At 39.8% G+C, this 14,230-nt stretch overlaps 1 protein-coding gene across 1 annotated transcript in view; it reads right to left on the bottom strand.

Annotated features, from left to right (window-relative positions):
- Window positions 1-1,283: 1,283 nt before the first annotated feature.
- Window positions 1,284-14,230, bottom strand: part of EMSY (EMSY transcriptional repressor, BRCA2 interacting) — a 37,755-nt gene continuing 24,808 nt past the window's right edge. Inside the window, 10 exon segments of the mRNA XM_032442287.1 lie at window positions 1,284-2,941; window positions 4,362-4,688; window positions 4,690-4,747; window positions 4,749-4,864; window positions 5,768-6,331; window positions 7,565-7,719; window positions 10,550-10,705; window positions 10,937-11,101; window positions 11,997-12,195; window positions 13,112-13,285. Of these exon segments, the coding sequence (XP_032298178.1) occupies window positions 2,747-2,941; window positions 4,362-4,688; window positions 4,690-4,747; window positions 4,749-4,864; window positions 5,768-6,331; window positions 7,565-7,719; window positions 10,550-10,705; window positions 10,937-11,101; window positions 11,997-12,195; window positions 13,112-13,285 (2,109 nt within the window). The 3' untranslated portion in view covers window positions 1,284-2,746.

Here is a 14,230-nt window from a genome sequence, read left to right on the forward strand (position 1 = left end):
TCTCAGACTTTGAAGATCCATATACACACCAATGCAGCACCAGAGCACATTTACTGAAATGCTGAATTCAAAGCAACTCAAATCCTTTTTTTACTTGCTCTCCAACTCTTCCATATCTTCTCACTGTGTTACAACCCAATTAGCTGCCAATTCCTAGGAGCGTAGATTGTCATCACTGCAGCTCACCTTTATTCTGTTCCAAGGGGAATCATCGCATTTATTTCAGGAAGGACGATGCAGCTTATTAGGGATAAGGGATATGCAAATGTTAATGTACATGCTGGTGGTTTATTTTTAGTCGCAGTGTGATATTTATAAGGCTGCAAGGAATGGGTGCAGGACTACAGCAGGATGTTCATCTGTAGGGAAGGAAAGAGGGCCAAGTGGTTTATCCCATCTTGTACATTTCTTATTGCTAAAGGTATTTATGAGGTTTAAGTGTTAGAACAATTAATTAATTAAGGGAATCCGAAACAGCTCATTTGGAAAAGAATGGGAAGAGGAGGAGCTTCAAGTTAACCTAAACACATTGATTTCAATGGTCTTTTTTTACATGACCCCCAGGTAGCTCCCCATGTGCTTCCATTTGCCAGCCTACAAAACAGCTGCTTCTTATAGCAGTGCTAAAAGCTTCTGTCTTTCTTGAGACACTGCTGTCTTCAAATGACTGTCAAATGTGTCACTGAAGATCTGCTCATACCTTTGCTGCAAAGTCATTGCTAAAAGAGCAGCCAAAGTTCTTAGATAAAACATCAGATCCAACCAGGAATTAACAATATATATAATTATTAGCATGTGGTGAATTCACCTTAAGCAGTTTCTTAGTACTCCCTTTTTGACTGCAGAGAGCACAGAATCATAGGATCATTAAGGTTGGAGAAGACCACTAAGATCCCCAAGTCCAACCCCAACCCACCCCACTGTGCCCACTGACCACATCCCAAGCTGGTAAGGTTCTTCTTTTAGCTTGACAAATGCTGTGTTTCACTTCATATAAATACTCGTCCATCCTGAATATTAAGAAGAGAAATCCATTCCAATATAAAGGTGACGCAAAAAAGAAATGAAATTAAGCATTTGCTTGTTGATAAATTCATCTCTGGACCATAATAAAATGTGTGACTTCAGAATCGACGCCAATGGAAGGGAACACTGAAGAAAAAGCCTTCTGGAAGTCATAAGGACTTCCTTTAGAATATAACCGAGGTTAGATGAAGAAGCAACAGCACCATCTAGGGGACAGTGCATGTTCTGACATACATGGATATCCAGGACAAGGAAAATCAATGTTTTAGCTTTTGTATTTTCTGTTTGAGAGTTCACTCTAGTTGGAATTTAATCGTAACTACAGTATCAACAGTAAAATCACAGCTTAAAAAAAAGACTGACGCAAAAGACCGTATTCGACTTTGGATGAAATCTACTTACAGTAGTACTCCAGCACCAAAAAGTGGGCAGTTAGGTTGATAGATGTATATACAATTAAATGATATGTCAAAAGTCTTAAAATGCTTAGTTATTTATAATGAAATCTATACAAAAACAGTTAAAAACGTGGGTTTTTTTTATATACATTTTGAAACAAAAAGAAAAAGTATTGTCTTCATTAGCAGAACGTATTAAAACCGGTTCTTGTAACCCACCTGAACCCACACCCCCCCTTCTCTGTGGCTTGTAACTATCACAGAAACCCAATGTATTGCTTCAACAAGCCAAGTCATAAGGCTGATTTCTGAAACCTACCGCTGTATATTGAGCTAAGCATCGAAACTCCCCAAGTGGTCACTTTAAAAACAGCACGTAAGAGCAAAATACAGTATTTTTCAAAGCCTTCTAAACGCTGAGGTTCAGCTTTTAAAGACGTGGAACCACTTTATCCCCCAGTTCTGAAAAATGGATATCTAGCAAAATACATCCCCCCACAACCCTCTTGTACTAGAATTTACACACCTGCCTGTTTAACAGGAACTTTTTAAAACAACTTGGGACTCACTTTTAAGCTTTAAATAAATAATAAGAGATCAGCTAGAGCTGATGAGCATTTCGGGTGCTGATGGCGCAAAGAAACTGCTCATAGACAGTTACCCTAATTCCTGTAAAGCACGAAAACAAAAACCCACGAGCAAATCCACACTGCTCCCAGTTCGTGATTTTGCTTATTTCCAAACATTCAACAACGAGAATTTTAAAAAAATAAACTATATCTTTCGGCTTATGAAAAAAAAAAAGAAGAAAATCTCTAAACTCTTTAAGTGAGCACAAGTGCGAGAAAGCTAACCAATTCCAAAACTCCTGGGGCTTTTCCAGCACTGTCAGACACCGTTTCTCTCTCACATGCTATTTAAAAATACAAATATTTATTACACATTCTCGTCTTTGATGGTGTTTTGCTCAGCAGCTAACAAAGAGACGCAGCGAATTAAAGATCCCTTCTCAGCGAAAGCTCTTTCAGTACCTGGGCAAAGGGCTTCAATAGCACGAGCTGTAGAATTCGCTGCAGATTTGCTTGTTAACAGGAGTACATTCCACTGTCATGGGATTACTGTATCTCAGTAACTACACCTCTTTTGGAAACAATTTCTAAGATGCAGCTTTTTGCAATACTGTCTTGTTAAAACACACTGATGCTTCAAGGGTCCAATGAACAACTCTAATAGGCAAAGTGCTCTAAGACATCACAAAACAAGGGCATCTGGGATACTCAAATCCCCAGATAGGTTAAAGTGCACTCCAGTGTCCCCGTTCCTTAGGATTGTTCAGCAGAACTCTGAGAGGGGCTGGGCTCAGTGCCGTCCTCGGCGCTACTGTCCACGTCTTGCTCCACTGCAGTCTCCTCATCATCGAGACGCTGACTGGTGAAGTTGTTGAGCTCCAGGAGCCCGCTGGGTTCCACTACCACGTTGGAGCTGGAGTGACAAGGGATGGAATATCGAGGGATAGTCTGAAAGAAAGAGAAAGATTTAAGTTCTAACACGCGCAGCTTTGGCAGGCAAAGGCATCAGAGCAAGCAGGAACTTGTGCAAAAGGGCTATTCAATTTTCCAAGAGCAATCCTTCCTAGCTAACGCCTGTTGCAAACATTTGTCAGAGCTTCAAAAGACCCTTTCACAAAATGAGGTCGTGAAAGACAACATTGGAATGCTTCATTAAGGCACTGATCTTGGGCTTTCACCAAAGGTCTGTGACAGAATTCCAGCACAACAAACAGCAAAACCACTGAGAGCCACCACTCATCACTCTCCAAATGCAAAGGAAGAGAACATACTCTTCAGCCTCTTACAGGCTGAGCATTCAGATCTATGGAATAGATCTACTTCTTTTGTATGATACAAGCTCTGACCCTGTTCAGAGCTGCAGTAGCACAGAGGCTAAGGAAACAAAACAGATCTATGCTATTTATTTCTCCTTATGCTTTCTCTGGTCCTGGAAATTCAGTCTACATCTTTATACAATTCAAGACCCAGGTGTTGATCTGACTTTGAAAAGGTTTGTAGCATGCCATTAAGTTAACCAACACAGATTTCCTTTTCTCTAAATTATTCCTACAAAAGCCAAGTTAGCTACAATGAAGATTTTACCAAGTGGCAAGAAACACTTGAACACTCTGTACAGTCTTCCCCATGTATATGTTCCCCTATAACATGACACACAATTAAAACATTTCAACCCACGCTATCATTTCTGCAAACATATGCACTGCCAACTTGTCTGCAACAATTCATATATAACACTGCGAGACCTCAGATGACTGAAATACTTCACCAGTTGACTTTCTGACCATGCATCACATCACAAAATATCACGTTTAAGACATGAAGGAAAATATCAAACATCAGATAGGCAATGATTCCAAGCATTTAAAGTCAATTTTATCTTAAAAGTGAAAAGTCTGTTTATACACAAATAACAAAATTCCTTGTGAATCCAGACCTCGTTTGCTGAACTCTCCCATCCTGTGAGCAGAACCCCTCTACTTCATTTTCTGCCCAGATTAATTTTATACTCACTGAATGGCATTAAAAAAAAAAAGAAATTCTAGATCATAGTTCCATTATAAGCAGTGATGGCCACGTTTTAATCATTTCAAAGTGAAGTACTTTGTAACAGATGAACTCGTTTTCTTAACAGAAAAACAAAGGAAGACACTGAGAACACCACGAGTGACAGTGCTGAAGAAATCAGAGCTCATTTTAACAAGAGCTACACGCACTTTGAAGCAGTAATCCATTGCAAGCCTAAGAGTAGAGAAAGCAAAATCTGAAGAGAAAAATACTTGAACATTGTTCAGCTGCTATCATCACATTAGACAAAGCAAGTTTGCTCTGCTCAATCATTGCCTTATTTGCTCTGGTCTTCTCTTACCTGGATAACAATTTCTGATGAACTCTCTTCAGCTTTCTTTTGTGATACATTCTGAATGTGTATAAACTGGTTTGTTGTAGGCATTCCTTGTGCATCGAGTTTCCTCTCTGTTATAGTAGGACCAACAGCAGGAGGACTTGAACGGGGTTCTTTACATGTCTGTTGCTGGGGGATGGAAGTTGCCGTCATCCCTACTGCAGCCACCCTCGGCACCTGGGTACAAGGTGACGACTCTGCTTCGCTAGCAGGTTTACTAGTGGACATGGCCTTGATCTGTGGATCCACTATCCCAGTTTCTACATCTGTATCAATCTGAGCTTCCACCAACCATAGACATTCTCAAAATGTCTGCTACTGCTCTCTTCATGGATGCCTGCGTGGGAAATGGTAACTGGCAGTGCCAGTTTGGGCACACAACTGCCACCTGCTACCTTTGAAACAGGAGGTTGATGCCCCTCAAAAGTTATCTTTGTAACAGTGGATCCTTGAGTTATAATTGGATACTTGCTGCACCTGAAAATCAAATTTTTTGTTGTTCACATTACAGCTAGATTATTTTTTTATTATTGAAAATCTAATCAGTATTTCCAAGGACAGTATTGGCACAAACAACATACTTGCTATTAAGAAGACAGTTGAAACTCAGTGTTTTAACAAAGGAATTAGCAACAAGATGGCAACAGGTACTTGAAGCCTGGGTTTACGCAGCTCTTTGGGCTGCCAGATAAGGATTGTAGCAGTTTAATACCACAGCAGCCTCATTTTCCTTTGGGATTTACACCCCCAAGTGGTGTTTGTTAACTCTCTTGTTTTCAAACGTACTCCTGAAAGGGACAAAGAATTTGTACTTTTCTGGAGTTAAAATATATATCTATATATTTTTCTTTCCATGTTCCTTAGTTGTTTCATTTTCCCCTCCCAAGGAAAATGAATTTACTCCTGTACATGAAAGCCACTGAACTTCAGGAAGATGTAAACTACAAAGGAAGATGTACAATGGAGAGCCTTAGGAGACTGCAGTGTTTTCATCTTTATTCCACAGAAATAAAAAGTGCTAAGGGAACGTAAATTAATAATGTGTCATATCTAAAAAAACCCAAAAAAATAACAAAAAAAAACCAAAAACCCAAAAGAAAATAATTAGGGACAAATTCCATGCACTGGTGGTGGAAGAAATTCATAAAAACTGTCCAACAAAACACGTTTGTGAGCTCTATGGATTTTTTTCCCCTATAACACATGTGCTTCTCCTTCCTAGTGTCAACCTTCTGATGGGGTAATTAATACCAGCGGAATGAGGAGTTCTCTCTTGCCAGGACAAAACACTGCTACAGCGACAGGGTTGGTGTTTAGATTTTTTCCTTGAACAGCGACGTGTATTTTGCATGCTATCAATATTCCGTTACCTGGCTTGCTGGCTGTTTCTCTGAAGAGGCAGGTAGCTGCATTTGACTCTGGGGGGGTTGGGGTTGCATGTAGATTTTTTGTGCCGTTGGTGCCTGTTGCAGTTTGGGCAGCTGCTGCGTGGTTTTTACTGCAAGCACCTGTACTACAGTTTGCTGTGGCTGAGCCACTAAGGTAGGGAGCTGCCTTTCTTTGGCCATCATGTGGTGTGGGGGGTGCTGTGCATCTGGTTTGGTCTGTGCTTGCTCTTGCTGCAGGGGGGTTAGCTTTTGATGCCTTATAGAAAGCTGGGGCATTTGTGGGAGTTTGTGCTGGATTTGGTCGGCCTGCAGGTGGATTGTCTGCTTCTGCTTAGTCTGGAAACATTGCAGAGTTTTCACTTGCAGTTGAGTCTGTTCCAGCTGTGGCTGACTCAGTTTTTGCTGTTTTTGTGCCTGCGATTGTGTCAGGGCGGATCTGTAGAACAGGCCGGTCTGAGGATCTAAGGTGTCCATCTCTTCCACTTCTCCCTCCTCAGTTCCAAGCTGTTCACTCTGTTTGGTGAACGCAGTGTGACTGCTTAAGGCCTTAGGAAGAAGAAGTTGGAGCAAGTTAATAAGGAGAAATCTAATTTATAAGAACACATAATCTAAACATAGGTTTTGATGCTTCAATCTTTCTACAACTGATGTTACAGATTCCCATCTCCTGTATACCCTTACACAAAAATTCATGATACCTATGTAATTAATATTACTGTCTCCATGTTGAAATGTGGCAAGCCCCCATGTGAGAAAATTAACTGTACTAGCTGCTCTTCAGCAGAGAATAAACAGCCCTGGCTTGCATCACACTAGGTTTCAAACCCATTAAACCAACATGGCAGATACATATGAGAGAATAGAGAGATGAAGAGGTGGTTCAATCACTAGCTTCTTAAAACCAGAGTCCACCTACGCAACTTCTTATTGTGTCTCCTGAAAGCCTAGCCATCCTCCCCATGGTTTCTGCTGCAGCTCCCAGAGATGCCCAGAGAGGTGGTGGTACCCCAAACCCTTCAAGGTCAGGCTGGATGAGGCTCTGAGCACTAATGGAGCTGTGGGTGTCACCATTCAGTGCAGGGGAACCGGACCAGATGGCCTCTGAAAGTCCCTTCCAATTCAATACCATGATTCTATAATTCTCTATACCTACTACTTGTCCCATTTCAGCACAGATCCTCTCTTCTCCTTCCTTCCTCAAAATTTTACTACAATTTTTCTTCTGCATTTCATGGAAGCGTACTGGGTTTTTTTTTGAGGGAACAAGAGACCTGTTACTATGCTTTGTGTATCATGGTATAAACATACTATTAAGTGACTTCAGCGGGATGAAGCAGCCCTACTCAAACACCAGTGAAAATATGCTCTTTGCAGTGGATTTATAATCCTAATACCGCACTGCCCTGTTCCACAGCTGAGGTTGCTGATCCTTCTACACTAATGCCAATATAACCTGCAACGCTGACCCCTACAACACAGCAATATAGGAAAAAAGCACCTTGTTTCACTCGAGAAGATGACATAGACAGCAAGAACTAATCTAGGAAAGACTCTTCCACAGGGACTGTGAATACCTCTTCTAACACTCTCAAGTCTTCCTTTTCAACCCACCATCCTCCCCCATCAAAACAGGCAATGTTGAACTCAAGTTACTCATTTGCCCTCACACTTTGCATTTCCAATGACAGCAACATACTCATTCAGAATAAACCCTGCTCCTGCATCATTCACATAACCTACTGCTGTTTTACAGACTGTTTGCAAAAGAAAGGGTACAACCTGCTGCATGATATGGGTAATTGCGCCTGTGGAGGATGCGGGGATAGATTTCACCACAACAGAAGTCTGCGTTGCTGTCTGTGACTGAGCCACGTGCTGCAGCAGAGTCCTCTGGGGCTGGGATGACTGCTGGTGGGGTTGGGACCGATGACTAACTGAAAGTAAAGAGGTCAGTGGCACTTCTCCAGAACTAACTGCAGTAACTTCAACTATTTGCTTTGCATTTACCCTTCAGCTGAAAGCACGAGTGAAATAAAGAGCTGAGTACAAAATATATTCAACTGTATGACGGCTTCAACTTTTATGTGAAGATCTATTCTGAGAAGCCTCTTAAAATAGCATCTCAGGCGCTTTGCTTTTGTCTCTGATTCCTAAGTCACCACAGTTGGTCCAAATCTCCTCTGGTCTCCTTTTCCCAGCACATCAACTTTGCAAATGGAATTTGTACTCTGTTTTCAGATGGGTTCTTTTTATATAACCCACACAACAGAACACCGTAGAGCACCAAGTATTCTGTCACCTTTACAGGTGCCAAAAGCATCTGCACAACTGACTGCAATTAAGAACGGCAACCCTTGCATACTGAATTTCTATCACTGTTAAATCGCAAGAAATACTCTCTCAAGTACAAGCTAAATTTGCAAGATCGGCAATTAAAAAATGCTCAGGTATTAAGACTAGCGAGGCTGATCAGAAGCCACAGACAAAAATTAGAGACCATATCATAGGTCTGTTAGAACAGACTCAACCATAAGTTACAGAGCAATGGTTATGGCTCCATAATTCAATAGCAGATTGACAGAGAAGTGATTCCCTTGGCAATTAAAAAAATAGAACATCAATCATTCCATATTGCAGTCAATGATAAGGCATAAATCCAAACTGCATGCCTATCCATACCAACATGTAAATATTCGCTTTCATTAACTTTTTGGTCATGCAATACCAAATAACTCAAGGAGAAAAAACAAAGTTTATACTCAGTTATCATGTAACTGGAAGTTAAAAGACACCAGTGACCTTGCTGAAAGTTAGAAGGAAGGTCAAATTTTGCATCAGTACAACAATTTTACTTTCCCATTCCAGGAAAGGAGTTGGATGATATCAATACAAGCTTGCATGCTGCTCTAGATCCATTACGGATATCCCCCAACAGTTCCTACACAATTCAAAGCTTCATTTAAAAGTAAAGTTTCTAACCTATGTGGTTGTGTAGATATTCTTCCGAATGTGAACCAAGACAGTGTTGTCTTCCTGAGTCTGCAGACAGACAAAAAATGGTGACACTAAGATGTATGAACTGCTCCCTTCTCCTCACCAGGAAGTACACTTTGAATCCCAGCTCCCATACAGACAAAAGCGCACCTAATCCTTTAGTTGAAGTACATGCAGGAGATTCCACAATCAATTACAGCTTGCAGACTACCTTACTACTGAATTTTCTAGCAGAAAATACAACTGTATGGATTATGATGAATCCTGAGAAGCAAAAATTAAACCAAAGGGAAACTCAGAACAAATTGCCTGTGTTCCCTGGCAGTGTGCAGTTAAACTGGGTGAAGGGAAAGGGACAAAAACATAAGAGCAAAATAACTGGTTTTGTGCTGTAGCAGAGACTGCTGTCAGTCAGCCCAGAGTAGCCTCCATTTCCCTGGCAGATTCCTGTAAACCATCTCAAGCTTTACCAAAAAACACTACTTTAAGCATTAATTGTTCAGGGAAACTTTCAGTTTTTGTACTCTATGTGATGTAGTCTATACAGAGATAATGACTTTCTCTCTTCAACTCCCAGCATCCACAGGGTTTACATCAAGTTTCACAGTAAGACCCAGTAACAAACAGAACTATACAAACGCAATGCATGGCATATATGTCAGTGAGCATGACTGACTTGGAGACTGGAGAGAGGCTGAAGATTATTTATTGTACTTCAGAGCTTGATTTAAAAAGGGTCGAAGAAAAGCATGAGTGAATGAAAAAACATTCAAAACCAAAGCCAGATACAGCAAGTGTTATTTAAAGAGTAACAATAAGCTCCTCCACCCCCAATTCCCTACAACTTAAATTTGGACTACAGAAGGGAGGGAAGCAAGGAAAGGAGTGTAGGACGGGAAAATGAAAAATATGAAAAAATTAGGTTGGACACTTAACAGTACAAACACTGAAGTTACAGATACATACTTATTTCACTTCCTCAACGCATATTTTGAACTCATCTGTGTTTTCATTTTGCAAATAAAGACTGTAGGTAGACCAGCAGTGAGGAATTAAGAAATTAAATCAAGTCATTCGATCCTCTTGTGTGGAGCTGGCTCATAAGTAGGATTCTTAAGGTAACAGAGAGCATCCAGAGAGACATGGCATTAATTCGAGAGTTGCCCAATGGAAGGGAGTCATGGGCTAAGACAAAAATGACATCCAGATAGGAGGATTCAAGTGTTAGAAAATAAAATACAGAAGGTAAGGGTTGTCTCCCAAATATAATTTCAGTTTAAACCATTTGTTTACGAAGTGCAAACTTAGTAGTTCAAATCATTCCAGCAAATGAAGAAGCTGGAGACTACATTAGGAAGCCAAATGTACACCTGGCTGAAAAACATACTTTGTGCTTGTAAGCAAGTAGCATTTTGCCAATATGGGTGAAGTAAAAAAATAAGTGTAGTTTCTGTAACTTCATTTTCTACTTCTTCCTTACTAGACATTTTCCCTAAAGACAAGAAGGGCAGCATTTCCCCACCATCTAATCAGAGGACAGAATGTCTCTTTGATTACAATTCTTGAAGCAAGAATCATCTGTTTAACTAAAAAGACTCCTGTATGCCCCAGAAAAGCAGATGCATTTTCTGCCCCTCTCTGCATACTGTCTCTGTAGTGGAAGAAAACACTCATTTCCTTACTGGAGTGAAATACAAGTGAAAGAAAACTCCAAAATAAAATCCCAAGACTTTAATTACAAAACTACAGTCTACTGTCTGAGTCACTTACCAGTTGTGATGTATTCAGCAACTAATTCTGATTCTACAACAGCAATAGAAGGGCTTTCTGGAGAATGTCTCTTTTCTTGGGTCATCTGTATTGGGACAGCCATTTGGCTCAAGTCAATGGTAGGCTGCCTTGGCTTCGATTCTAACTTCTCCTTCACTGTTTTCAAAGAAAAGTAAAGTAGGATGCATTAAAACATCTTCAGTATAAAAGCAATAGTTTAATACATTATGTACGTTATATAATTGTTTCAAATGAGCTTTTACAGAGTAAAAATGAAACAAAACAAGTTGACTTAAGGTAGGTGCTTTTCAATTACAAATTTACTACAAATGCTGCTTAAGCAAGTAGCCCTGAAGTAATCCTAACCAACAACATGCATTTCCACACCTGTTGTCTGCTGAAGTTCTAGCAAAGCTTTTATTGTGGAAGTAGCTGATTGAGATTCACTGGATACATCCTGGTAAATGATTGTAGGGCTGGTGTCCACAGCTATTTCGTGTTCTGACCAATCTTGACTTCTTGAAGCAATCACATGAACTACAGGCTGAGAATCTGTTGACAAAGAAAACATGAGGCTCATGAAGTCATCATGGAACCAAGTGGGTTCGAGGTCCCTTGTCCAACATCTTGCTCACAACAACAGTTGAGCTCAAAATTGAACTAAATTAGCCATTATTCTTTAGTTCTGAATTTGACCAGGATGCAAAGTCTCATACTGCAATGCTTTTGTTTAGTTTTAATCACAAGTGACCCAATGTAAAACACAACTGATGTTATCAAGTTACCAAGATCTTATTTCTTAGTTATCAAAGCTTTGATAAATACAAGTTCAGCATCTCTCTCTTTGTATGCTGAATTCACACTGAAGGTTTTAGCAGTTCAGATTATCAACATGCATTCAGCATTTTGAATTCGCACTGCCTAACTTTTGTTAATTTTTTCAGTCTTTTGTTTTCTTTAACCTTTAGTGAAAATGACCATATATATACCATATAATGACCAGAAAAGGATACTGACTGATAAATAAGTGTGTTTTACTGAGAGATATTTCTTTTTATTTAATGCAGTGATACACTCTATGGTCACTTCAGACAAAAGGTCGAGTGTTACTTCATAAATAAATTCATTATTTATCCTCTCCTTTCACATGAGAAGCTGCAACTGCATCAGAGCTTGAAGGAGTGGTGGCTGTACTGTCTCCACAACCAGTACATGAGCAAATCAGAGCCCAGCAAGAAAATGTTATTTCTACTTTTCACAAAGGATAATGATGTATCTATTAAATAGCTCATAGAAGATGAATATCCCTACAAAGGAAGTGACAATGGCACACGGTGACAACAGAGTGGATGAAGAACTGTGCTAAAGAGATGCACAGAGTTACATGAAACTAATTAGCATGCTTGGGAGAAACTCCTCTCATATTTTAGGAAACACCGATACGTACCTTGAGAGCTCTGAGAGGACTCTGTAGAAGAAGAGCTGCTATCAGTGTAGCTTTGTGGTTCTTCTTTCACTTCTGGGAGAGACGAATTTCCTGTCTCTGTTACCCTTGATGCCTGCTGTAATGTTTCAGTTACCAACTGCCTAGTTTGTTCGCTCACAACTGTTGCTTGAAATGTCACTGGCTTTGGTTTTATGAGAACCTGGTTAGAAAGACAGATTGCGTACAGTAAGAGCACTCATGAAAACAGATCTGAACAATTAGAGAACAGTGTGCCACCAAGACATCTACATACAAGACTTAGACAATATTGATAACTTGCTAAAAGAGGTCTACCTGTAAATTCAGCAACTCTGATTGTTAAATCACAAAGTCCCAGTAAATGGCACTGCACAAGAATGTACTTCTCAGTAATTTTGAGCACTTTACACAATAAAGCACTAAGCAGTCATTCTTCGCAGCTGGACACAATGGTACGGACAAGAGAAAGCTAGGTAAGTGAGATGGAACATGCACTGCATTGGTAAGGACAAACACCTCTCTTCCTTAGCCCATGATAGCCTTGAATGCTCAAGACACACAGAATATTAAAGCTGCTTTTAGCTCTTTCATATACAAAAAGCAACCAGAGAAAAAGCTGAAACTGGGAGCATCCAGACAAAAGCCAGATTCTCTGTCTACAGCCCTGCCAACAATACAAGGCTGCAGGGGAAAATGTGAAAATACATCAATGATAGAACAGCTTCAATAAAACTCTCACATTTGACACAGGACCTATGTTCAGTCTCCACATCTTTACTTTTAATGATCTACTCATTAGCTTTAAGATATAAGAGGCCTCCAGAGCCATGACCAGGCATCTTAAGTTTCAGCTACGTAACAGGCTTAATAATTCTTTTCAACTTACTCTATGCCTCCAAGAATAGCTAACAAATGCCAACACTGTGCTCAAGAAGCCAGAATCAAGGCCACCTCGTTACTTCCTTAAGTCTCATTCCCCATAGACACATTCTGCATATATTAATCTCGCAATAGTTGTGGCAACACAGTGAAAAATGATCTATTTCCCGTTAAAATTTAGTGGTACATTTCAAAACAGAAATGGGTCCTCACTGTACCTGCGTTTTCCCTTGCTGACCATAAACAATTTTAGTTGGGATGATTTTGGTGGCTGGCTGGACCGTGGACCCTATTCCTTTTGGCTGTGTAACAATCATTTTTGTGATGGGTCTCGTGGCAGTGATGATAGCAGGTTTTGCTCCTGCTGGCACTGCCTGAACAGTTTTCTCCCCCTGTAGAGAAGTCAAAGTTTACAGGTTAACTGAGTGAAGTTCTTCAGAGAGACCCACTTCTCTAAAAAAATACACAGTTATTGGTGAGTGTGTGTACCACAAAATCAATCTACTGCTGTTAGAGCTAGATGTATTTAATACAAAGAACATCCAAGAATTTAAAAAACCCTATGGCTTTGAATGGAAAAACTACCAAAATCCTCTTTTCCATTACTTTAAGTTTTGAGCTGCTCTGAAGGGTTGAATAAAGAGTAACTAAATGACAGTGTCCAGAAGTCGCTCCAAAGACTTCACCTAAGCTGGAACTTTCCTCAAATCTTCTGCAAATGTTTTTTTAAAGCCTCTTATTTCTACCAACACTAACTCTGGCACAACATCTATGAAACTCAAATCAAGAAACTAAAAATAAATGACACAAATCTGTGTTATCCTCATACCCAAGATATTGTGTCTGTTTTTTGTTGGTTTTTGTTTTTTTTTTAAACTAAAAGTTCATTTATTTTACAAACGCATTTTCACAGCTGTTCCACGGGAAACATTTGATTTTGAAATATTGCTGACATATAACTAAACTCCTGACAGCTTAAGAACAGCAAGGAAATTGAGCATGCTTTTTTAGTTCTGCACAGTAACAAATTACATGAGGAACCATGTTAGTCGCCAGTTCTCTCAGTGCTTCTATGCATTCCCATCAAGTAAATGGAAATTCCAACAACCATACTTTTTTTTCCCCGAAATACCACCATATTCTGGCATCTCCTACCATATAAAATCATGAGATTCTTTTAGGCTTTGTCCTTATTTAAGGCAGAAAAGTTGAAATCTCCAAAAAATATTTCCTGAAAGGTTTCAAAAAGATTTCTGCTCAGCTAGCCAAGTAAACTTTAAAAGATAACATGATTGAAGCATTCAATCTCACAGTTCTAGCTATGAATGAAAAGCAGG

This window comes from Coturnix japonica, chromosome 1 (assembly GCF_001577835.2).
Source record: "Coturnix japonica isolate 7356 chromosome 1, Coturnix japonica 2.1, whole genome shotgun sequence".
Classification (NCBI taxonomy): Eukaryota; Metazoa; Chordata; class Aves; order Galliformes; family Phasianidae; genus Coturnix; species Coturnix japonica.